The following is a 27,013-nucleotide window of genomic DNA, read 5'->3' on the forward strand; positions in this document are numbered from 1 at the left end:
GGCGAAGGCAGGAGAATGGGGATGAGAAAAATATCAGCCATGATTGAATGGTGGCACAGACTCATGGGCCGTGTGGCCTAATTCTGCTCCTATGTCTTATGGTCTTATGAACAAGGTGCGAGTATTTGGAAGGACATTGCTAGGATGGAAAACGAAAGACTCATGTTTCAGTTCAGAAAACATCCCAAAACTAAGTTAGGCTCAAAACACTGATGCAGATTATTTTAGTACGCAAAATGCAACACTTAATTGAACGTCAAACACGTCACTTTTGCAAGCTGTTGAGACTGCCCAACAACAGTTCAATAAGTGGATTAATTCAAATTGATAAGATATAATTATTGTTTCAAAATGGTTTATTACCAGGCACACAATATTACTGTATGATATTTATAACCCAAGACAAAGAGGATGAAAATCATCCTAAAAAGCAACTGATTAAAATTCTAAATTTAACAAAAGACAGTATGTTATTTAAATATAATGCTCCCAATCTTCAGTAAATCCTCTCTTTTGATATTCACATTTTCCCCCAACCTTTATCTAATTTAAACCAGATAAGTAGGTGAGCAATCTTAGCTGAGACATTGTTCACTCTATCAATAAACCACTGGAGAAACACATTAGCAAGAAAAAAAACAAGCAAGACAAAAAAGGGCTGTAGCAGAGATGTGGGAATCAGAGGATAGACATGAAGGCAGCCTTACAGTCCAGCATGACACACGGGCACAGACACCAGCCCAGGCACCTGCCTGTGTGAGATCGTTGGTGCGAACGGAGGAATCTTGAGAGGGAACAAGGCTCTGGGTAGGTGGGACCGCAGGTTCCAGCTGTGACAACAATGCAATGTGAAAGAAACAAGATCCAGATGTAAAAAATGAGAATGAAAAGAGATGAAATCATTAAGCAAATAACTGCACAAGATACAGATACAGCCAAAAAAAAACCACAATATAATAATAACCATTATTATAGCACATCTGCTTATGGGCTACTGTAGTCTTTTGAGCACGCCAACCAAAAATCCTAAGGTTTAAATTTTACATTTTTTTTCCCAGTTTCTCATCAGTAGAGATAATTTCTTCACTATCATCTCCAATGTTCGCCACCTGAAGTTTACAGACTTCAGTGAAGACAATATATGAAAATAGGTTTTTCAGATTGTAGAGGAAGTTGCTTGATGAATAAATAAAATGACTTGCTGTTATCAGAATGCTAGTACCATGGCTGCAAGTTATTAATATTTAGACCAAACCAAGATATTCAATACAGGATTCTCATGAATACTGTTGCATCAAACAGGGCTACCATCATTAATGGACGAGAAAGATGCCTAATGCTTAATTTTGTTTATATGATGTTTAATTTTGTTGCAATACCCGTGAGAACTAGGTCTTAATAATGCATTTATTTGAAGTAAAGTGGTGATTTTTTTTAAAAACTAAACTCAGTCGTAGATTTACTAAAACTAGTGAATATTCAAACAGTGCTCGACAGAGGTTGATAGTTTTCTCCAGGAAGTCACTTGGCCAGTTTAAGCCTCCACTTGCAGCACAGACTGAAAGCAAATATTAAAAATTAAATGTGCAAAGACTTTCCTCTTGCAACTTTGACACCAAAATTTCTGCGGACAACATTAAAAATTGCAAACTCTGATATACTTCTTGAGCATGGTTTGTAAACTGAAATTTATAAATGTGGATTCTGCTTAGTGTAACTACAGTAATCTTCTGATTTTTAAATCTATTCATGTTAAATATGCAGAAATTTATGAAATACCATTTCTCATATTACAATAAACAATAGGATGAAACTAAACTTTGGTGAATTAATGTCCAGAATATGCAAGTGCCTGTAGATATTAATGAGCAATTTGGTTACTGTATTCTGCTCACAAGTCTTTGCAGCATGGTCAAAGTCTTCACAATTTTCTTATCTATCATAGATCTCAACAACTCAGTGGAAAAAATCTCTCCTTTCTGCCCTCCAGATAATTTCCAATTATTTTAAATCTATGGACAATAATTCCTGGCCCATTCACCAGGGAATGATGTTTCTTTATCAAAACCACTTACTTTCAAAACCTCTATTAGGTCACTATTTAACCTTATCAGTTGTCAAAACATTCCTGAAGAGCCAGCACAGATACAATGAATCAACTGCCCTTCTTCTGTGCTGTAATTTTCTATGATTCCATGAGTACGTAACTCTATGGTAAGAGGTAACAATGCTGACTAAGTTTCAAAGCTAGTGTTAATGAATAACAATACTGAAAAACTTTATACAGCTTTGGTAAATGCAAATGTAAAATGAAACTCATGCAAAATTATTGTTGCCATAGCATCACATCTATCAAAATGAAAATGCTCTAATATTTTTTGGATATTTATTACAGTACATAGTGAGAAATTGTTTCCAATGGCTTTACAGTTCTCTGGCAAGACAGTTAGGACAAAGATTTAAGGTAATGTGGCAATAGAATTCAGAGAGCTGTTATAATTGCCTGAAAAGGTGGTGGAAGCAGATTCAGGAGTAAATTCTAGAAGATAATTCGACATGCAATTGAGAAGGAAAATAATTACAAGGCTATAAGGAAAGAGCAGGGGGGAGGAACAAATTGGATACCCTTTCAAAGAGCAATCGCAGGCGCTATGGGCTAATGGCCTCTTTCTGCACGGTTCTGTGAACTACTATATTAACCTGTCCCAAGTGATGATAGTCCCCCAGAACACTACCACCCAAAAGGAAAGAAATGAATCATACTTGGGATTATGGTATTGTCAACCTACTACATGATCACTTGAAAATTGAAGTGGAAAAGGTTATCATAGAATTTACAGTGCAGAAGGAGGCCATTCGGCCCATGCAGTCTGCACCAGCCCTTGGAAAGAGAACCCTACTTAAGCCTATGCCTCCACCCTATCCCCGTAACCCAGTAACCCCACAAAACCTTTTTTGGACACTAAGGCAATTTATCACAGCCAATCCACCTAACTGGCACATCTTTGGACTGTGGAAGGAAACCGGAGCACTCGGAGGAAATCCACGCTGGCACGGCGAGAACGTGCAGACTCCGCACAGACGGTGACCCAAGCCGGGAATCGAACCTGGGACTATGAGCTGTGAAGCAACTGCGCTACCGTGCTGCCCACAGCAATTTTAAAAGTAGATTTCTCTTTGGATATTAGTTTCAACTTAGCTGCCGTTAGGATTCAAGACAGAAATTAAAGACAACAATAATGAGAATGAATTACATCATTCATCAGATATTACAAGAATGATACCGGGTGGGGAAAATGGTCTTTTCTTACCGAATTGCCGTGTTAGGCAATGCATTACAAAGCAAAATTGTTTTGGATCAGATAGGTTTGTATTCATGCAACCAATCACTTAATCTTGCTGCAAGATATTACATTTTACACTTGAATACATTAAACAACTTTTGTCTTTGAAATATTTAAATACAACCTATATTTTATAATGATGTCATTGGCACATCACTGACCGGTTAGTAAAATTAATTGTTTGTATCATCTGCACAAAAGTAAAGGGTTAAGGATGAAATGTCTGAAAGTTTAAAAAGGTTCTTCTTTCAGGATCAACATGCCAACAGCCCAACACAAACAACAATCATAGCATGGCATGTTTATTTACTGAAGTATTGAAGATTCTCTCCAGTCTCATCTGAGCTTCATCTGTATGAGTCATTTGTTGTGGTATCCATTGACCCTAAAGATCACACGACCAGCAATATTAATTTTCTAATTACCAGCTCTTATCTATTTAGACTGGGCTTGAAATCTTGTTGGGTGCCTGGGATTAGGTACAAGCTAATATTAATGTGACAGTTGGTTCACCATGACAATTAGGCCTGAAGCATGCATTTTAGGTTTTATGTCTAAGCAATGCAAACAGTAATATGTTTTGCAAAAATAGTTTCTGCAGTATGGTAACCAATGCATTAGTTTCAGAATGTTTTCACTGCTTTCCTAAAGATTGTGACCTGGTTGGTAATTTTACTTCTCAGTCCTGCAGAAAAACCACTATTCATGTCTTGTACCCATTCCCCTGGATTTTGCATTTGTAGTGACAGTGCAACTGTTGGTGCTTATCCATCATTACAACTGTGAAACAGATAGCCATTTTGAGCATCACACATGCATAGTTAAATGTGGAAATCCCAAAGTTACACAAAGGTATGCAGGGTAGGTGGATTGGCCATGCTAAATTCCCCCTTAATTGGAAAAAAAAGAATTGGGTATTCGAAATTTAAAGAAATCTCAGTATTGTTTTGGCGCCTTGCGGTGAACAAACTGGTTCTATATTACAACAGTGCCTATGGGTGCAATTTAACGAGGGGGAGGCGGGGGAGAAGTCCCATTTTGTGAGGCGTTGCTCGGAACCTGGGCTGCAGAAAGAGATCTAGAAACCATTTCTAAATGCCGTCCCAATCTCGCGACCCCCCTCGGACTCCCCACTGTGGCCCCCAGACAACCTCCCCTTCCTTGACTCCCCAACTTATCGGTTAGGGAGGCCTCAAGCCCTCCCTACCCCCTCTCATTTGGATAGGGCACCCCCCCAAACCCCAGCCCTTGCATGGGCAACCTCGCACTCAGGCACTTTGACACTGCCAGCCTAGCAGTGTCACCCAGGCACTCTGGCAGTATCAGGGTGGCACTGACAGGGTGTCAGGCTGGCAGTGTCAAGATACCACCCTGCCCACCGCCCAAACACTGGGAGCCTCAGATTGCCTACCCCCCCCCCCCCCCCCCCCCCAAGGAGTTCTCATTATGGCTGGTCGACATTTGTGTGGAACAGTGCTGAACAGCACCGTGGTGAGGTTTCCAGGGCAAGGGCATTCGTTCCTGCTTCCCGGGAACATCAGGCGCTGGCATATTTAATTGAGGCGAACTGCTCCCTTAAATATGTAAATATGGATCTCAGTTGGCCTCAATTACATGTATGCCCGCCCAGGACCATTATAAAAAGCAGGAGGCATGACACCATACCTTCAAAGCCACCCAAACCTAGAATGCACATGACTGCCTGTAAATTTACACTCCATATAAACGAGTCTAATTTCAACAAGACCAATGGAATTTTATGGCCTGATCCTAATTGCCTTTTCTATAATTGGTGGTTAGGAAGTGCATTGTTCAAAATTCTCTCTCAAAAGGTTTTTTTCCGAAAACTGCAGGAATCATAACTTGCTAAAATTGGTTACTCGAAGTGTAAAACATGCACACAATTTCCACATGGGTATAAATATGAAATGAAATGAAATGAAATGAAATGAAATGAAAATTGCTTATTGTCACGAGTAGGCTTCAATGAAGTTACTGTGAATAACCCCTATACATATAGGTATAAATATGCAGACATATTATAACTTTACACAAAGTCACAACTAACCTACAATTTTCACAGTATGCATTTTGTTTAGTCTTCTCACTGTTTATTGCTCTTTCCCCTCCCCCAGATATTATCATATATTATTATTTCCATAGCCACACACCTGCGTTCTGAGATCTGGTGGAAACACTTCTGCAACACGAGAAGGCAACTGTTCCTGACCTGGAATTTGTTGTGTATTGGAACGTGCAGTCTCCTTTAAATAGGTCAAAAAAGGAAACGGCATGTGCATATAATATGGGTGGCTTAATCAGTTGGAAACTTAAAATCATGCTTCAAACTCGGTCACCACTAGATTATCTAATTTGGATTTAATCTGGCTAGATTGTCACAATGAATTCAGATTACAAGATTATAGTATTAGTGTAGCACAATATAACTCGCATTGGTTCCAAAGTTATTCCCAACAAAGACGCACTACTTCTAACTTTCACAATCCATGCATCTAGGTTCTACATTTCCATGCGTTTATGTTTCAATCAGAAAATAAAGTGCCAAATTACAAATACTCTAATTAATAATTTTCCGTGCACAAATGGTTAATGAATAAGGTTGCCTTTCATAAAACACTATGGCAACCAATAATCTGATTACCTCGAAAAATTACAATTTCCTGAATTTTGCAATAAACATATTCACAACAAATTAAACAAACCAGATGTGTACAGCACACAATAGTTATTTGCCAATGTGCCATTGTGATAATCGCAAGCCAACTAATTTTAAGCGAAAGCCATAACTCTCTTCACTGGTCTAAAACAGTTTTGGTGAGTACTGTGGCAGGTTTTAAAAGGTGCATTAGAAATGGCAGAAACTCTTTCTCCAACCTAGGGCATGCATGCTCTGGTTAGTCGATTACCTCGCTTTTTGCCAGTTCTGGCATTTGTAGCTCATTTTGTTGTTCCATGTGTCCTTCATTTTGTTTTTCCATGTGCTCCAAGGAAGGTGAATGCAGCATAGTGGGCATTTTATTAGAAGCAATATCAGAAATATCTTCCTTTTTTTCTGGTAGTTTTAACCGAGGCTTATGATCTTTAGTTTTTCCTCTAGTCATGAGATTAGTCAATCCCATTGAAATATCATCTTTCGCTATTGCCTTTGCTGGAATTGCTGCTTCTCCTTTAGGGGCATTAGGAACATTTTTCTCAACTTTTAATATTGTTGCTTTGCCAGTTTCAGTTCTGGCTCCTGCTTTTGCTTCCAGGGCTGTTTTGCTTTCCATCTTCTTTTTCATTGCTTGCTCTTTACACTTCGACTCCATGACCTTTTCCTTATTACCTCCACTTTCGCCTGGTAAAGCCTTCCGTATCACTTTCCTGACCATTTTAATCACTTTTTTCTTCGGAAATCCCTCACTCTCTTGAGGCAACTCTTCCTGATTTGCAGCATTCATATTTTGCTTCAGCTCCTCTTGTACATTTTCAAAATATCCAGTTGAACATGTACTTTCTCCGTTTATTTCTGGTTGTGGACCACAGATCTCTTCAGTCCTGACTTTCATTGCATTGTGATTTTCACCTCTTTCTGACTATATATATGCAGCATAAGAAAAAAATACTACATTAATTAAAATGGCAGTAAAAATATTGGTGGTAGCAAAGCAAAAGGAACCAGAAAATGTGCTATCATGAGGACTCAAACCATTGGGACAACAAATCCCAGTTTTATCTCCAACCAGCCCATGCAAAAGTTACATTAAAATTGTACCAGATGGTAGGATGGTCCTACCAGGTCATTACTGTAGTAACTGAAATATGGAATAAAGAAAAATGAAGCATCAAATGCATTAGAGTATATATTTGTAGTAACGTATAAAATTTACAAAAGCAGTTGTACGTTTGGACAAAATTATCCGTGCAAAGGCTCCTCTGTATGTATTTGTGCATATTTTAAAAGTGGCAAACAGCCCCTACACACTTTCTATTGGTGGTTAGCATTACTATTCTAACAGGGTCAGAAATGTGCAGCATGAATCCACTATATTTATTGTAGATTTAACAGCAAAATAATGGCTCCAACTGTTAAAACTACAAAAACAACCCAAAGAATTAGAAGTGACAATATACAAAATAATGCTTTTGTTGTGTTACTAACGGTGTTTTTTTTTTTAAATTTAAAGATCAAGATATGCATGCAGCTCAGTAAACAGGCCAGTGCAAGTTGTTTTTAAGATTTTACAGAATTGAAATTATGCAAATAGAACCTTAACATCTTTTTCTGAAAAGTCAACGCTCCTGTGAAAGTTCAATTAATATGAAATTTTAAGTATAAATGATTCTTCAATCATAAACTGCTGAAAAGGCATATAGGAGAGTCAATAATATGCTGCAGTGCAGCAAGGCATGTGGCCTCTATTTATATAAAGCAGACAAGTTATTCAGACTTTTTCTTTAAAGGAAAGGAAGTGTTTTACTTTCAGAATATCTAACTGCATTTCTTCTGCTGCTTTAAATTGGTTAAAAACCGCTAACTAAACCAACAATCTTCAATAAAAAGTCAACATTTATCTTCAGGCAAGTAATTTTACATTTGCTTGCTAATTAAAACTGTTTTAATAACATTACCATTGGCTAACACTTTTTCATAAATACTGAACGTAAATATTTTTTTCCTATAGAATATCAAGATCTTCAATGCTAGCTTTAGTTTCAACAGACAGCCAAACTAAATACCATTTTCACTAACAGCTATTTCATGGACAAAAAATGCTGCAACACCCCCAATCTTTTCCTAACACCATAGAACATTACTTTATATTGTAAAATCACATTATTGTTCACAACGTGGCCTAAATCAAGCATACAGCTCCAATTTAAAGCTTTGCAGCAAATGTATTCAGCCAACCTTCATTTTATTCCTATGATCTAGATGATTAGAGGAGGATCTTTGAAAGCTTTCCAGGCCCAAATGAAATCAACACAACCACTGCATCGGCTGATGCTGCATCAGTCAGTATTTCCAATGAAAGAAGGTCTACTATAACAATGCTGCTGTGGCACATATTTTAAAAAATCAAGTACAGAAAAACAAGATTTCGGTTGCTTTTAACCAAATTGTCTTCTCATTAATTCCAAAATACTCTTAGTTTGTGTTAAACAAAGGTGAGTGTATATATATATGTTTTTTTTAAAATAAATTTAGAGTACCCAATTCTTTTTTTCAAATAAGGGGCAATTTTAGCCTGGCCAATCCACCTACCCTGCACATCTTTGGGTTGTGGGGGCAAAATCCACGCAAACACGGGGAGAATGTGCAAACTCCACACGGACAGTGACCCAGAGCCGGGATCAAACCTGGGACCTCAGCGCCGTGAGGCAGCAGTGCTAAACACTGCACCACTGTGCTGCCCAGTGAGTATATATTTTATAAACGGTATTACAACAAATAAACCATTCCTGTGACTTGGTTGAAAATGTACTTGTACAGTTCTAGATAACTGTATATTTTTGTTCACCATTATTATATATTTTAATATTTTATTAAATTATGCCAAGTATATTGCTGAGCATTTTGCAGCATTACATCACCCCATCCTTTCTGTACAAATATTGCAAAAATATAAGTGTAATTACTTTAAATGATTAATCCAAAAACAAATTTGCACTGACCATAGCGAATTATTTTCAAGTAACTAACTAGCACTTGAAGTAACTTACAGATATTTCAAGGTTTGCTTCTTGGTCTTGATCTGGATTTTCTGATTTGAGAACAGATATTGATTTTTTCTTTGCAACAGGCTTTTCCTCTTTAACCTAATTATTTATAGGATGAGGATGCAACATCACAATCCAAAATTTCAATGATACATGCAACAATGCGGCCTGTCATTACAATTCAGCAAAATTCAAGATAGGGCATTACATGTTCAATTAAATATTTAATTGAAGGGAAACCCCAGCTGTAAATTCCACTGTTCTTCAGCAGAAACGTGCCAGATTATCTCAAAGAAAAAAAATATTCACTTGATTGAAGCATTACTTTTCTAGTGAAAATAAATTTGGACATTTTTTGCACATTTTTATGACACCTCATTTTTCTGCATTCTATAAACTTAAGTATTATTATTATTTCCAAAGCACTGTGAGTGAAGTTTGAATGAAGTAGAATTCAACTAACTATTTTATAGCAAGCCGAATTGAATAATGGAATGCTTGGGGTTTGCACCAGCAGTAATAATTTCCCAAAGGGGTCTCGATTTCCCACAGAATGAGCTTTAGCAATAGTTATACTTAAATCTTTATTTTGAAAATATAGCTGCAAATTGACAGATGCAACTTTTTTTTCTCTTTACATACAAAACTGAACGAGTAACACAACTGATAATAATGTCCAAATCTAGAACAGGTCTTTGCACAATCACAGGAAATCCTTACAACATGCAAGCTTTTGCAATAAAAGATCTGTGTCACTCAGAATTGCTCTTTCTACTTTACAGATAACAATTTAAACCTTTTGGGGAAAATAAATGTTCTTAAGTTATTTCTTATAGCTACATTACAGAAAATCCTTGATAAAGATTGTATTGTAAACCAAACTTGACTGCAAGTTATTTTTGGTATTTGTAATTTGAATAATTTGAGTTTAAAAAAACACTTTCCTTTTGCTCCCAGAAAGCAAAACGTGATGAGAAAGCCATGCTGCGGTCATGAATTGCTAAATGGGATTATGAAAAGATGTAGTCTATTATAGAACTGAAGTTTGCCTGGAGCCAAAGTTCTTCCCAGTAATTGAAATTGGTGGGGCAGTTTGGAATGCCCTGGACAATGACCAAGCAACGTGAACTGGACAGACGTGTGATGGATACTGTAGGTACAGAAAAGTGGAAAGTACAAAATTACAGTAATCATATAATAGAAAACTAAACAGTTATTGCAATTATTTCATCCAAAAGCAAAACTAAATTCCATCCAGCAGACTTTTTAAAGTAGTAAAAAGTACTGCAGAGTGAATTCAGTACAGTAGAGAGGATAATACCATGAGGCCAAAATATTTGACTGGCGGTTACTGCCTCAAAGTGGACCACTCTTATAATGGAACAACCTTTTGCAGTTAGGATACCTAAACTGCAGACACAGAGTTTTACAAAGATATTAATAAGAAATTCACCTGTTTGTCAATGGGCAATCAGATAAAATATAGATCAATTTGAAATGGGAATGTTAAAACTAGATTTGAGATATGAAAAATTGAACTCTAAAAAATTTCCGAAGCACATTGCTCAGACGTTGTCCACGTACCTGCCAGGCAATTAAACTCAAACTGTGAATTTATATTAGCAAAACTGACTTTTTACAAAAGCAATTGCTCTTCTCAACTACAGTAGCTTTTATTTTAAGTTACTGGATTACTACATCTGGATGGAAGAGAGGTTTTGAAATTATGATGCCCATTTATTGAAAATTTAAGTAGCAATAGCAAAATCTTTTGGATTTCTAAAGGACAAAAACAGCAGAAGTTTTTTGATATGTGAATTAAAATAATCTTTATTATTGTCACAAGTAGGCTTGCATTAACACCGCAATTAAGTTCCTGTGAAAATCCCCTAGTCGCCACACTCCAGCGCCTGTTCGGGTCCACAGAGGAAGAATTCACAATGTCCAATTCACCCAACAGCATGTCTTTCGGGACTTGTGGAAGGAACCCGGTGGAAACCCACGCAGACACGGGGAGAACGTGTAGACTCCACACAGACAGTGACGCAAGCCAGGTTTTGAACCCGGGCCCCTGGCATTGTGAAGCAACAGTGGTAACCACTGTGCTACCATGCCACTTATTTGGTATGGTATACGCTCAATTACTTTCCACATAGTTCAAACTGATGGAAGATTCCATACAATCACTGTCATCAAATACGGACATTTTGATGTTCCAAAGTCCCCTCCCGCCTCGCCCAAACTTCCTGACTCGGGTGGAATGAGACAGGATCAGCGAAGCACTCCACTCCCCCGGCCGCATCAGCATGAAGTATCTGGGGCACAGAGAAGAAAGAAACACCCCCTTTTTATGGCACAAGTTGCTGTAAACGTTTGTTTAAAAGATCACTTTAAAGGGAGACGGTAAGTTCCAAAGGAGTGGGGGGGCCTGGAGCGTAGTATGTGTGAGGGATGTCCCCATGCGAGGCTGGGTCTGGATTATTTTTGAAATAGTTACTCTGGAGTTAAAAGTTACATTTTTCTTCCAACTCTTCAGAGTAACTATCAGGGTTACACTGACAGAACTATCCAAAGTTGATGATTTAAATTGCTTCTGCCAGATGGATCAGCCCAGCGCCATTGTCCAGAGGAAGTCAGCATTTCTGGGCAATTGCCAACTAAACCCTTACATCGGAACATTCGAGAAGGATTCCCCAGTGCATCATTGAGGATTCCCCAAATGGCAATGCTGGGGAATCAGGATGGCATGGACCTAGAACTCTTATGATTAAGGTTCATTGACATGTACCTTATCAGTGTTAACCATATCTGGGGAACTCAGATGGAATGCAATTCAAGAGTGGGAAATTGAGATCCCACATACCAGAGGCAGAGTTGGAAAAACTGAGATTGCTCATCATGAGACATTTGTGTAGGAAGTGTTGTGGGTGCTCCTCGTTGTGCAAAATATATTTTTCTTATATTGACTAGTGAAATTTACCATTTAGTTTGATTTAATTTGTCTGTTAATTCATATGTCATTTGGATTGATTCATAGCAAAGTAAAAGCTATTAAAAAAGTGCAATCTTGTTGGTAATTAGTTCATTTGAGTGTAGTTTGATTAATTTGGTTATTTTGATTCTCAGTACCCCAGGGATCATAACATTAATACGTTAATGTGCATTATGCAAGTAGGCATTAAAAATAGCCTTGATGAGAATAATAATAATAATCTTTGTCAGTGTCACAAATAGGCTTACATTAATACTGTGAAAATCCCCTAGTTGCCACCAGTAATCTGGTGTTAAAAATAACAAGAACACACATTTTGGAACAAACCAATTTATTCTTCTTTCATCCGTTAAGTTACCATAATACCAAGGCTTATACAGGTTTGTAAAACAAAGACAACCACAAACAATGTACATTAGTTGTGTGTCTATGGCTTTCAGACCCAACCCATGATGTGGAGATGCAGGCATTGGACTGGGGTGGGCACAGTAAGAAGTCTTACAACAGCAGGTTAAAGTCCAACAGGTTTATTTGGAATGACGAGCTTTCAGAGCGTATCTTCTTCATCAGGTGAGACTCATCTGATTACTATATCTGTTTATGGGCGCACGGTAGATCAGTGGTTAGCACAGTTGTCTCAGTGCCAGGGTCCCTTGTTCGATTCCAGGCTTGGGTCACTGTTTGTGCGGAGTCTGTATGCTCTCCCCGTGTCTGTTTGGGTTTCCTCCGGGTGCTCCGGTTTCCTCCCACAGTCCCGAAAGACATGCTTGTTAGGTGATTTGGACATTCTGAATTTCCCGTGTACCCGAACAGGCGCCAAAGTGTGGCGACTCGGGGTTTTCACAGTAACTTCATTTGAAGTATTATAAGACTTCTAATTATGGGGAAAGTATTGCACCATTAAAACTAAATTTGGAGGGTATTTTTCCAATGAATTGTCCAGCTGCCAGTCAACCAGAAGAGTTTGCTTCACAACAATACCAAAAGTTGAAATGTAATTTAAATTATTATATAAATTATCGCATTCAGGCATAGCAAACTTTGCTATGAAAGGGGTGGAATACTTTTATGCAAATCAAATAATCTGTTAACTCATTCAAAACAGGAGCAGGAGTAGCCTTTTAATTATTTTAAGTCTGCTCTACCATACAATAAGTTCAAGGCTGATTGGATTGCAATCTCAACTCCACATTCCTACTTTTTTTCCAGTTTCCAGTCCTTACTCAATGTCACATACCCTTCAATATTCAGGTAGCAATATATGTCCTCCTGCAGTCAGATCTCTGCAATGGCCATCAGATCGTACTTATTATTTGTTTGCACTCTCAGTTCAGCTGCTTTGTTTTAAATGCTATGGACATTCAGAAACAAAGCCTCTACTTTTGTCCTATTATTTCTGTGATCTCTAGCCTCTCTCATAGATTTGTAATTCCTGCACTCTTTCTTCTTCTGGTCACGGTCTGGTTATCATTTTGCACATTAATACCTTTCTTTCTTGCCCTTTCTGAGATACCACATCTCCCCAAATTTAATCCGTTGCTCCCACTATTTACTTTTAAACCCTCTCTCCTTCCCCAGTTATGCGGCTCACAAGAACACTGTTCCCGGCTTGGTTGAGGTGTTGACTGTCAAAACTTTACAGTCCCCGTTTCCCCAGTACTGTGCCAATGTCCCCAACCAGTTGTCATGGTGCATTTAGGTACCATAATAATAATCTTTATTAATGTCACTAGTAGGCATACACTAACACTGCAATGAAGTTATGGTGAAAATCCCCTAGTCATCAAACTTCGGCACCTGTTCATTTCACTCGCACCGTCTTTGAGCCACATATTCACCTCTCTAATTTTATGTACCTATGCCAATTTGAACATAACCCAGAAAATAATCCATAGATTACCTTCAAGGTTCTGCTTTTTAAGTTACTGCCCAGCTTCTACTCGCTGTGCGGAATCTCTTTCCTAGTTCTACCCATGCTTGAGTCACTGTCTGTGCGGAGTCTGCATGTTCTCCCCGTGTCTGTGTGGGTTTCCTCTGGGTGCTCCGGTTTCCTCCCACAAGTCCCAAAACACGTGCTTGTTAGGTGGATTGAACATTCTGAATTCTCCCTCACTATTCCGAACAGGTGCCGAAGTGTGACGACTAGGGGATTTTCACCATAACTTCATTGCAGTGTTAGTGTAAGCCTACTTATGACATTAATAAAGATTATTATGGTACCTAAATGCACCATGACAACTGGTCCTCCCCCTGCTACTGTAAGTTCCTCCTCCAGCCCCAAGCTGATGTCCCAAACTGGAAACCAGGCAGGCAACATAGCCTTTGCTGCAGAGAACAGTGTCAATCCCCCTCACTGTACTATTCCCTTGTACTGCCGCTACATTTCCTTTTTTCTTTAATGGCTTATTGTACCAGAGTGCCATGGTCAGTTTACACATCCACCCTGCAGCCTCCACTCACATCCAATCAAGCCGAGAGAAATTCAAACCTATTGGGAAATTGCAAAGGTTGAGGCTCCTTCATTCCTCATCTCTGAGGATCCCTACACCCTCATGTTCCTGACCACATACCAAATCAGAAGTCCCTACCCTAAGTTGTGTGACTGCCTCCTTGTACAAAGCATCCAGGTATCTTTCCTCCTCCCTGATGTGCTGCAGTGTCTGAAGATCAGTCTTCAGCTCAAAGACACTGAGCCAAAGCTCCTCGAGCCACAAACATTGACTGCAGACATGTTTGACTTGGATCGCATTGGCATCCTGAAGCTCCCACATGCTGCACCGTTGACATATCATCTGTCCTGCCATCCTCTATATGTTTTAATGTAGTTACATAATTATCTTAGTCATTTTTTTTTAAATGAACTTTACTACCAGTTCATTACTACTAAAAACCTTGGGCGCGATTCACCGCAAATCGGTGAATTGGCCCGACTCCGGCGGCAAGAACGGCAGGAACCACTCCGGCGTCGGACCAACCGGAAGTTGCAGAATTCTCCGCATTTCCGGGGGCTAGGTCAGAGCCAGAGGGGCGCCGAAGGGGCTGCGCGAGCTAGCATATGCACAGAACCACCACCGGCATGGTTCAGCGCATGTGCAGAGTGGCCAGCGTATGCACATGCGCTGGGGGTGGGGGGGGGGGGGTCTTCTCTACGCCGGCCATGGCGGAACCCTACAGGGGCCAGCGTGGAAGGAAGGAATGCCCCACGGCACAGATCGGTGGGCCCCGATCGCGGGCCAGGCCACCGTGGGGCCCCGGGCTAGATGCCCCCACATCGCCTGCCCCCCCCCCCCCCCCCCCCCCCCCCCCCACCCCCCACCCCCGAAGACCGCACCAGCCAGTCCCGCCGTGTGGGACCATATCCAATCCACACCGGCGGGACTGTTCAGAAACCGACGGCCGCTCAGCCCATCGGGGCCCAGAGAATTGCCGATGCTGCCAATGGCCCCTGATCGGCATGGCGTGATCCCCACCCCCGCCGGAAAACCAGCGGTGAAACATACGGCTGCCGGCGTCGGAGCGGGATTCGCGCCGCCTCCCGGGGATTCTTCAACCTGGCAGGGGGGGTCGGAGAATCCCGCCCCTTACATCTGGAATAGACCCTAACCACTTACTCACAGCTAGTGATTTGAAACAAACCTGTTGGGCTTTTACCTGGTGTTGTAAGACTTCTTACTGTATTTACTCATCAAACAGCAAACTCCGTTCCCTGTAGTAGAGCAAGAACCAATTTCTACAGGTAGAATAAGCAAAAGGAAAGGAACACCCCACACACCAAACTCCCGGGAAAGCATTCAGTTCCAAAGGTGCACTCAGTTGCCTCGACAGCACAAAGGAACCATAAGACCATAAGACATAGGAGCAGAATTAGGCCACAGTCCATAGAGTCTGCTCCGCCATTCAATCATGGCTGATATTTTCTCATCCCCATTCTCCTGCCTTCTCCCCATAATCCCTGATCCCCTTAATCAAAAACCTATCTATCTCTGTCTTAAAGACACTCAGTGATCTGACTTCCACAGCCTTCTGCGGCAAAACGTTCCACAGATTCACCACCCTCTGGCTGAAGAAATTCCTCCTCATCTCCGTTTTAAAAGATCGTCCCTTTAGTCTGAGATGGTGTCCTTTGGTTCTAGTTTTTCCTGCAAGTGGAAACATCCTCTCCAAGTCCACTCTATCCAGGCCTCGCAGTATCCTGCAAGTTTCAATAAGATCCCCCCTCATCCTTCTAAACCCCAACGAGTACAGACCCAGAGTCCTCAACCATTCCTCATATGACAAGTTCTTTATTTCAGGGCTCATTCATTTGGACCCTTTCCAAGGCCAGTACATCCTTCCTTAGATACGGGCCCAAAACTGCTCACAATACTCCAAATGGGGTCTGACCAGAGCCTGATACAGCCTTAGAAGTATATCCCTGGTCTTTTATTCTAGCCTTCTTGACATGAATGGTAACTTTGCATTTGCCTTCATAACTGACAACTGAACCTGCACATTAACCTTATGAGAATCGTGAACAAGGACTCCCAAGTCCCTCTGTGCTTCTGATTTCCTAAGCATTTCCCCATTTAGAAAATAGTCTATGCCTAAATTCCTCCATCCAAAGTGCATAACCTCACACTTTTCCACATTGTATTTCATTTGCCAATTCATTGCCCACTCTCCTCGCTTGTCCAAATCCTTCTGCAGCCCCCTTGCATTCTCAATACTTTTTAAAAAATGAATTCAGAGTACCCAATTAATTTTTTCCAATTGAGGGGCAATTTAGCGTGGCCAATCCACCTACCTGCACATCTTTGGATTGTGGAGGCGAAACCCACGCAAACACAGCGAGAATGTGCAAATTCCACACGGACAGTGACCCAGAGCCGGGATCAAACCTGGGACCTCGGCGCCGTGAGGCAGCAGTGCATTCTACTGCGCCACCTTGCTGCCCTGCTTCCTCGATACTACCTGTCCCTCTACAGATCTTTGTATCATCTGCAAACATAGCAGTGCCTTCAGTTCCTTCATCCAAATCATTAATGTATATTGTGAAAAGTTGTGGTCCCAGCACAGGGCCCTGAGGCACATCACTAATCAGAGGCTGCCATCCTGAACCTTAAATTTATAGTTAACTGAACTGGAGCTAGAGAAATCAGGGGTGGGATTCTCTCCTCTCTCTCTCTCTCTCTCTCTCTTCCCCCCCCCCCCCCACCGGAGATTTGGCAGGGGTGGGAATCGCGCCGCGCCGGTCGCTCGTAGCGGCCTGCCCGGTGATTCTCCGGCCCACAATGGGCCGAAGTCCCGCCCGTTCTATGCAGGTCCCGTCGGCGTAGATTGGAGCAGGTCCCTTACCGACGGGACCTGGCAGCGTGGCCGGGGTCCTTGGGGGGGGGGAGGGGGGGGGGGGGAGGGGGGGGATCTGGCCCCGGGGGGAGTGCCCCCACGGTGGCCTGACCCGCAATTGGGGCCCACCGATCCGGGGGGCAGGCCTGTGCCATGGGGACACCCTTTCCCTCCGCACCGGCCGTGTAAGCCTCCGCGATGGCCGGCGCTAAGGTGAACAACCCCTGCGTATGCGCGGGGATGACATCAGCAGCCTAGCCCCTGAAGGTGCAGCCCGACGCCGGAGTGGTTCCCGCCAGTCCATTGTGCCGTTTCTGCCTGCCCCGCTGATTCCCGGAGAAACCCAGCCCCAGATTCTATCAGTTAATTAAATTAACTGCTCAGTTCTCTCAGGAGAGTATGTTTACCCTGTCTCAGGCTGGAAGAAATAAAGAAACTTAGTCTACTTAAAGGACTTTCCAGTTACTGCTAATTATAGATTAATACTTTTAACTCCCCCACTCGCCGACCTCCCAGGTATGCATTGAGTTTCAAAGCTGCACATTTGCCAATTTTTAACTCAAACTGTTTTTCACTCTGTTATGTATTCAATCCTGTGAATTAAGTCCACTTTGAACCATCAGGATGAGACTGCATAAGTTTGATCCCACACACCATCGAGTTCCCAATCTCAAATCAACTGCTATGAATATGGATAGCTCACAGGGCTTCTACAGTGGCAAAGCTTGAAAGGAAGTCACTATGTCCTCTTCGTTACAGTCCAAATAATAAGTGTCTATTTTCCCTCCAGATTATATCACCTTTATTCATGTGCGATTTAAACAACTGTAATTACATTATATAATCTGTTCTTCCAGGTCATGAAACGTTTAAAACGGAAATTAAAATTTAGTGAGAGATGATTACCAAACCATACATTTCATCACATTACATAAGAGACTATTGGCTCAGGTATTGGAAATGGAATGAACAGACAATTAGGATAACATTATGGAGCATGTTAATTTTCTGTTTAATGCTGCAACTTTAGATTTTGTTTCTAAGTTTATTTGTCTCCTATTTTTTCCTTGATTTTATTTTTTATTTTCCAATTAAGGGGCAATTTAACATGGTCAATCCACCTACCCTGCACATCTTTAGGTTGTGGGGGTGAGACCCACACAGGCATGGGGGGAATGTGCAAACTTACACTGACAGTGACCCGGGGCCGGGATCGAACCTGGGTCCTCGGCGCCGCGAGACAACACTGCAAACCATTGCACTACCATGCTGCCCTTTTCTTTGATTTTTACAGTGCACTCTATATTTCAGTTTTTCCACTCAAGTCCTCAAAGGAACCTCAAGTCTCTGTCTTTCGAGTAGTTTCTTAAAGAAATTCTGGTTACTCACCTTCAAATTTGCCCACTTCTACTACACATTTTGTTTCTCAAAAGTCAGTAGGAAGAACCCTGCCATACCACATTTTTTAAATAATTCAATTCTTACTAGTGAAACTTAAGCAACTAATATTAAATAATCTTGAATGTATATAATGTTACAGTAAGAAGTCTTACAACAAAAGCAGGTTGTCTATATAAATGTTTCTGGAACCTACCTCTTCATTCACCTGAGGAAGGAGCAGTGCTCCGAAAGCTAGTGATCCGAAACAAACTTGTTGCACTTTAACCTGGTGTTGTAAGGCTTACTGTGCTCACCCCAGCCTAACGGCACCGGCATCTCCACATCACGTATATAATGTTGACACCCAATTATACAATTTATTTTTTTACAACAAAAGCACTGTCTTTTAGTTGGGGGGGGGGGGGGTAAAGAGAGCGAGAGAGAGAGAGTGAGAGAGAGATAAATCAGCTTTAATTTCAGAAATTACAGGCCAGCCAGATGCAATTAATTTTATTACCAGTCAGGTACTGCCCAACCTTCAATGATATAGAGCCTTTTAAGTGCTGAATGACAAAACATTTAACTAAGCCTGTCAATTAATCCCAGCCTACTTCAGCAATTAATACATATTTTTTTGGTAACTGGTTAATTGCACAAGTTACCACAACACACTACACTTCGGTATGTTCACAATTGACACATAGCTACATATAAATTAGCATGTAAAAGTTTTTCTAATGCCTTGTGGCATTCAGCAATAATAATTAAATGAGAACCTTATTGAGATTGTCCTTTGCCCCTAAACAAAAGCAGTTGTAACCTATGGTGCTATTTCTTTCTCATAGCTTTTGTGAATGTTTTTTTTTTAAATACACTTCGGGTGTGGGAAGTGTTCATTGTCCGTCCCTAGTTCCAATTGTGGACTGAGCTTAAATGCAAGCCAGACCAGGGAGTGATAGTATGAACCTTTCTTCAATGGCAGCAGTGACTCAGCCAGGTTTTTAATGACAATTCAGCACCTTTCAGGGTAATTTTGAGTACCGCCAGAACAGTTTATATCCCCAATTGAATTTCATGGCACTGGCTGACTTCCTCTAGAGTCAGTTCAGTAGCATAGTCATTATGCTTACATACACTGTTGGATTGTAACTGTATTCAAACTTCATGTTCTTAAATATAGACTAAATCTTATCAAAATGATGAAGCTTAAGAAAAAATTACCTCTGCCAAAACCACATTGTTGTTTTCAGCCACAATGCTGGCCTCCAAATGTGGCAATATAAAAATAATCTTTTATTGTCACAAGTAAGCTTACATTAACATTAAATGAAGTTACTGTAAAAAGCTCCGAGTAGCCACATTCCGGCGCCTGTTCGGGTACACGGAGGGAGAATTTCAAATGTTCAAATTACTTCACAGCATGTCTTTTGGGACTTGTGAGAGGAAACCGGAACACCCGGAAGAAACCCACACAGATACAGGGAGAACATGCAGACTCCACACAGATAGTGACCCAAGCTGGGAATCAAACCAGGGACCCTGGTGCCGTGAAGCAATAGTGCTAACCACTGAAACATAAAAGTCACTATTCAGGCACATTTTAATTTATTAATTTATCCTTCAAAAAGTGCTGGCTTTGAGAGATCCTAACATCTATGGCAGATTTTCAAATCGCGAGAAGAGCAAGAGGGTGGGTGAGCAAAAAATATAGTGAAAGGGCGAAAGAAAGATTTATACTGAGACTTTCATAACTTCGGGATGACCCAGAAGCACTTTACAGCCAATTAAGTATTTTTGTAGTGTGGTCATTGTCATAACTTAGCAAGTTATCACAGTTAGTAATCATGCCAGTTGGTGCTGCTTTCATGAGCTCGTGCATAAAGGTCAGCATTTTGTGATGTCAGTCTCTATTCTAGGGACAATGAGGTTCTTTAGAAAATGTGTTCTTACAAACATTGATGGTTTTAAAAAGTTGCCTTTGAACTCTTGAAGAATTTTGTAAAATTACAGTATTGTTTTTAATAATTGCATATTTCTTCAATATTATCAGGGTAATGAAATACTAAAGAAACATACAGTGATTAAAAACAATACTGCAACTTTACAAAATTCTTTACTTCGGTCAGGGTGGTATCCAAGTGGTTTACAGTGCAATAGCCAATCCTATTAGTTATACCTTTTATGTCTAAAAACCTCAACGTTATCTATAACATCTCCTGAAGATGGTTCTTCTATGTTGAAGGTCAGGCGTTGCACTAAACAAAACACTTATCAAAGCCGCATTCTCACCTCAGAGTCAAAAAGTTCCAGGTTCAAGACCCACTCCAGAACTGGACTATGAAAACCTAGGCTCACATTTCAGCCTGGTATTGAGGGAGTGCTGTACCATTGAAAGTGCCATCATTCAGATGGTACATTAAACCAAAGTTCTATCTGGCCTCTCTGAGGAAGATCCCATAGCACTATTTTGAAGAGTTGAGGAATTATTACAAATGCCGCAGTCAATATTTATCCCTCAAGTAGCATCACAAAAACAGATTATCTGGTCATAATCACATTGCTGTTTTTGGTGGCTTGCTGTGCACAAATTAGCTACTGCATTTCCTATATCATAACAGTAACTAAACTTTATGTAGATGCAAGTCTTTCTTCCTTCTCTTGTGGATAAAGTGATAACATTGAATGCAGTTAGTTGTTTCTTGTTTAAGCCTCACAAATGCATCCCTCACAATACTGTCTCCAAAATTTGGGACAAAACCAATAATATTTTTTTTGAAGTGCACCTTTCTCTAAATTCTCCCAGAAATAAATGGCCATATATTTGTTCTTGAATACAACAAAAAAAATATTGATTGCTGATACAGCTTTATTGTATAGTTATTGGCACAAACTGTAGGTAATATGGCCAACGAACAGTCAATAATCAATTTCACAGACTTTCGAAGGTGGGACATGCTCCCACCGTCACTGGCAGGGAGAATACAGACCGTGAACATGCCGGTCCTCCTGAGGTTTCTGTTTGTTTTTCAGTGCCTCCCCATCTTTATCCCAAGGGCCTTTGTTAAACGGGTAAACAAGGTGATTTTGAGTTTTGTGTGGGCGGGTAAAACCCTGCGAGTGAAGAAAGTATTGCTGGAGTGTGGCCGGGGGGAGGGTGGGTCGGCGCTGCTGAACTTTAGCAACTATTACTGGGTGACAAATATAGCCATGATTAGGAAATGGGCACTGGTAGTGGCGGTGCTGAGAGTCTGGGGGCAGCGGAGGAAGCATACGAGAGTGGAGGGAGCATCGGTCTGGGCACCAGTCAGCAATAACCATCGGTTTGTACCGAGAAGGCTGGATGGGGGGTTTTGGAGATGGCAGAGAGTAGGGATTGAGATTGGGGAACTATTTATAGGTGGGAGCTTCTCCTGTTTGAAGGATTTAGAGGAGAAATTTGAACTACCAGCAGGAAATGGATTCAGATATCTGCAGGTATGGATTTTTTTTGCAAAGGCAGGTTTCGACCTTTCTGCTCTTACCGCCACAGGGATGCAGGACAGGGTAGTTTCCAGAATGGGGGTGGGAGAGGGGAAGGTTTTGGATATTTATAAAGAACTCGGAGTCAGAAGAAAGGCAGACAGAGGACCTAAAGCGCAAATGGGAAGACGAGCTGGTGTTGGGGGGAGGGGAAGAGAGATGGAGGCAGGTCTTTGGGCGGATGCGTTGAGCAGACTCAATATGTCCTCATCATGCCCAGCTCAGCCTGATTCAGTTTAAGGTCGCTCACCGGGCACACATGACGGTGGCCTGGATGAGCAAGATTTTGGGGATAGAGGACAGGTGGCGTGATGTGCGGGAAGGCCAGCAAACCATGTCCATATGTTTTGGGCATGTCCGAAGCTTAGGGGATTTTGGCAGGGTTTTACAGATGTCATGTCCACAGTGTTAAAAACAAGGGTGGTGCCGAGTCCGGAGGTGGAGATTTTTAGAGTGTCGAAAGATGCGGGAGTCCAGGGGGTGAGAGAGGCTGATGTCTTGGCCTTTGCCTCCTTGGTAGCCCGGAGACAGGTATTGTTAGCATGGAGGGACTCGAAGCCCCTGAATTAAGAGATCTGGCTTAGTTACATGGCTTGGTTTCTCAGACTGGAGAAAATAAACTTCGCCCAAAGAAGATCAATGCAATGGTTCGTCCGGAGGTGGCATCGTTTGTCGACTCCTTTGGAGAAAACTGTCAGCAGAGGTTTGGGGGGTTAGATTATTGGTTAGAAGAGCTTGGACCTGTGAGGGTAGCCTTCTGCGCTCGGCTTCTTCACAGATCTCTAGCTCTTTACTGGATTCCTGCCATGAGCAAGTTCTAGATTGTAGATTGGAAGTCAGACCTTTTTAAAAATATAATCAGGATAGAGCGCAGAACAGAGCTATTCCAGAACTGATCGGAAGACTTATGTCAACATTTCTTTTTTGAACTGGAATTTCAATGTCTTTGGCTCGCAATGGAGTTCACCTTTAACTCTCATACAAGGCTATTTCTCTTTTATAGGGGGCAAATGTCTTTGTAGCATACAATACCCAATCCAATGCAGGATTTCCTCTTTGTTTTGTTGATTTGTGTAATTGATAAACTTCCTCATGCTCTTTTGCCATAAAACCCTCTAGTTATCAAAAGAAAGATGATTCAATTGATGGGGATATAGAAACGGATCATCCTTTGCTTGTTCCCAATTCAAAGGAACTACACTATTAAAACCACAGAATGACAATTTACTACCTATGTATTTAGCTCTATTCTGTTTTAAACAATTTCTTCCTTTTTTGTTCCTGTACAAAATGCATTTGTTTATAGTTATTGCCCTTGTTTTGGATTTATTTACTTTTACTTCCTTGCAATGATTATCTATATTGTCCAAAAGCAGGAATTTGCTCTTCAATTTGATCATTCCTTTTGTCTGAAATTTCGAATTCAATTCATCATCTCAAGAAACTGACTGTTGATCTTTTTTCCTCGATAACTGTCTCCAGGAAAAACACACACAATGAAGGCATAAAAGGAAGAACCTATATTTAAACAGCACCTTTGATGTGGAAAACAAGAGTAAGGGGCGGGATGCTCCTATCCGCGGCAGAGTGTCCACGCCGTCGTAAATGCCATCGCATCTTACGACGGTGTGAACAGGCTGCTGCCAGGAGTAATTCTGGCCCCTCGTTGGCCAGAGGATGGAGGAGGCTGGTGGATAATAAATGGAGTTTGAGAAGGAAATTCCAGAGTATGGGAGTATACAGCTGAAGGCACAGTCAATGGTGAGAAGAGAGCGAACGGTATGCACAAAAGGCTATTGGGAAATTTGTAGAGGAGATTACAATAATAATAATCTTTATTATTGGTACAAGTCAGCTTACATTAACACTGCAATGAAGTTACTGTGAAAATCCAGACTACTAAATTGAAGGTATTAAGAAAATCCAAAATGCAGATCCACCAAGACATGGCTGGTCCAGAAGTACAACTGTGCAGCATCACCATACTTAGAATCATAGAATCCCTGCAATGCAGGAGGCTACTTGGCCATTGAGTCTGCACCGACCCTCCAAAAGAGCACTCTACCCAGTTCCATTCCCCTGTCCACCCCGTCACCTATTCACGGACACTTTCTCCAGGATAAACTGTTGCCCGAAGAAGCTGGAATGTTCATAACCAACCCACATACAAGAAGAAAATTGCTCCCAGATCAGCTTTTACAATAGATACGCTCTAAACATAACTCCCAACTTTTTGGGCGGGATTCTCCGACCCCCGCAGGGTCTGAGAATCCCCAGGAGGCGGCGCAAATCCCACCCCGGCGCCGGCTGCCATATACGACGGCTGCCATATACGCCGGCTGCCATATTCTCCGGCGCCGTTTTTCGGGTGGTGCGGGATTCCCGCCACGCCGGTCAGGGTGCCAACGGAGATTCCCCGGGCCACGATGGGCTGAGTGGCCATCCATTTTTGGCCAGTCTTGCCGGCGTGAATCACTCAACCCACGTACCAGCGGGACCTGGCAGGTAAGTCGGTGGGGGCGATCCTCGGAGGGGGGGGGGGGAAGGAATCCGACCCAAGGCCTGGCCCGCCGGAGTGGTTGGCGCTGGTTCTCCCGCCGGCGTGGGGACTTCGTTCCCAGAAGGGAAAATCCCGGCCATTATCGATCAGCAATATCAGAACAGCCACTGCACCTACATAACAATAGAGCAAATATAAGCAAGGTGCAGTCCAACTTCTATCTCTGCAGCAATAGGTAAAATGAGACCTTTAAACTATCCAAAACTGATGGGGTTTTCCCTTGGTGAATAAACTCAGGGTAACAGATTTGTTCTCAAAATAATTCCTTAAAAATACTTGAATATGCAGTCTTGAATCTTGCAGTGTGACGGTCAGTGCTCCCTGCTATCCAGAATATGAATCACTTGCTTCTGCCTTTAGAATCCCTACATAGAATCCCAACAGTGCAGAAGAATCCCAACAGTGCAGAAGGAGGCCTTTCGGCCCATTGAGTACACCGATCCACTCTGTATAGATCCATAACCTAAGCTGCACACCGTTGGACACTAAGGGGCAATTTATCATGGTCAATCCAGCTAACCTACATATCTTTGGACTGTGGGAAGAAACTAGAGCTCCTGGAGGAAACTCATGCAGACACGGGGAGAACGTGAAAACTCCACACAGTCACCGAAGGCTGAAATTGAACCTGGGTCCCTGACAGTGTGAGGCAGCTGAGCTAACCACTGTGCCACCATGCAGCACAGAAAACGGCAAAGAGTTTTGAATGAGTTCAAGTTTGCAGAGAGTGGATGATGGGTGACCAGCTAGAAGAGCATTGACTTGTTAAATCTGGAGTTGAAGAGTGTTTTCCGCGGAAGGTAGGCTGAGGCCAGGCAGACATATCCATGCTATTAAGTTAGTCAAAATTCCTACCCATACACTAAGAGATATTGTTTGTTTTATCTAAAAGTATTTTTAAGTTCAGTCATTTTAAAAATAGCTTAATCTCACAGCGGTTGTGTCCTGGGTAGGGGGTGTCAATGTCCAGCACCAAGTGTGGCTCATTAGCATCAGTACAAATTAAACTAGCCGAGTCCAAAAGGATATAGCTACTAATCTGGATCTGCGGCAGGGTGAGGGAACCAAGAGAGAAAAACATACGTGACCTCATTCTCACCACAGCTGTAGAAGCATCTGACCATGACAGTATCGGTAGCAGTGACCACCGCACAGTGCTTGTGGAGATGAAGTCCCATCTTCACATTGAAGATGCCCTCCATCGTGCTGTGTGGCATTACCACCATGCTAAATGGGATAGATGTCGAACAGATTTAACAACTCTGAACTGGACATCCATGAAGTGCTTTGGGGCAGCGGTAGAAATATACTGAACCACAATCTGTAACCTCATGGGCTGGTGTATGCCGCATTCTACCATACCACCAAACCAGGGGATCAACTCCGGTTCAAAATGAAGAGTATAGAAGGGTATACCAGTCATATTTAAAAATGAGGTGTCAACTTGGAGAAGCCGCAACACAGGACTACATGTGCGCCAAACAGCATAAGCAGCAAGCAGAGGTGGACTTTCAATGAAACAGACAGTACTACAGCACGAGGTCCCAGCCAATGAGGAAGGCCCTAAATGGAGAAGTGACTGTTGTAGTGGGAACACCAATCAGAGCCTTGGTAGCTCTAAATTTCCTGATAGGCTCATTAAGCCTATCAGAAGAACATTGAGGTCTGATTGGTGGCCTCCCCTTTAGAGCAGGAAAACAGTTTGCCAGACGTTGAGAGACGATGGAGACCGTGAATTCAGGAGAATCTCCTGAATTGGTGTGAAGTTTCTGAACTTTCATTGGGTAAAGATGCAAAGCAGCAGCCAGGTTTCTGCCATTCAGTATGGTGGGTAGCATGAGACAAAAGTGAAGTTAGCAACCTAACATCGGGGTGCAAGCCTGCAAAGCCTTAAGCAAGGCAAGGAAGACTTCATTGCAGTGTTAATGTAAGCCTACCTGTGACACTAATAAAGATTGTAATTACTATCAGGTACTGGCCAACAGCTGACAAGGGGCGCAGCAGAGTGACTCTCAATCTCCAGGCCAGGCCAGGACTGAGGAAGGTGAGCAACCAACCAAAAAGAACAAGAGGCCGTCATTCGGTCTGGTGGGCAGCCGGAGACAAAAGTGAAGTTGTCGACCTGACTTTGGGGTGCAAGTCTGCAAAGCCTTCAGCGACGCAAGGAAGACT

The 27,013-nt window shown here is 41.8% G+C and overlaps 1 protein-coding gene across 18 annotated transcripts in view; it reads right to left on the reverse strand.

Annotated features, from left to right (window-relative positions):
• Positions 1 to 27,013, reverse strand: part of myo18ab (myosin XVIIIAb) — a 299,483-nt gene that overhangs the window by 199,421 nt on the left and 73,049 nt on the right. For 11 of the 18 annotated variants that reach the window (XM_038814298.1, XM_038814286.1, XM_038814297.1 and 8 more), the window contains 4 exons: positions 6,272 to 6,940; positions 5,516 to 5,608; positions 3,655 to 3,729; positions 708 to 830 (listed from right to left, as the gene is read on the reverse strand). The exons of 4 other annotated variants lie outside the window; for them this stretch is intronic. In XM_038814298.1, the coding sequence (XP_038670226.1) occupies positions 708 to 830; positions 3,655 to 3,729; positions 5,516 to 5,608; positions 6,272 to 6,940 (960 nt within the window). Of the gene's footprint in view, positions 1 to 707; positions 831 to 3,654; positions 3,730 to 5,515; positions 5,609 to 6,271; positions 6,941 to 9,068; positions 9,165 to 10,009; positions 10,216 to 27,013 lie in introns of all 18 variants that reach the window. 3 more of the 18 variants (XM_038814290.1, XM_038814292.1, XM_038814289.1) reach the window with 3 other exon arrangements.

The sequence above is a fragment of the Scyliorhinus canicula genome, chromosome 12, assembly GCF_902713615.1.
Source record: "Scyliorhinus canicula chromosome 12, sScyCan1.1, whole genome shotgun sequence".
Classification (NCBI taxonomy): Eukaryota; Metazoa; Chordata; class Chondrichthyes; order Carcharhiniformes; family Scyliorhinidae; genus Scyliorhinus; species Scyliorhinus canicula.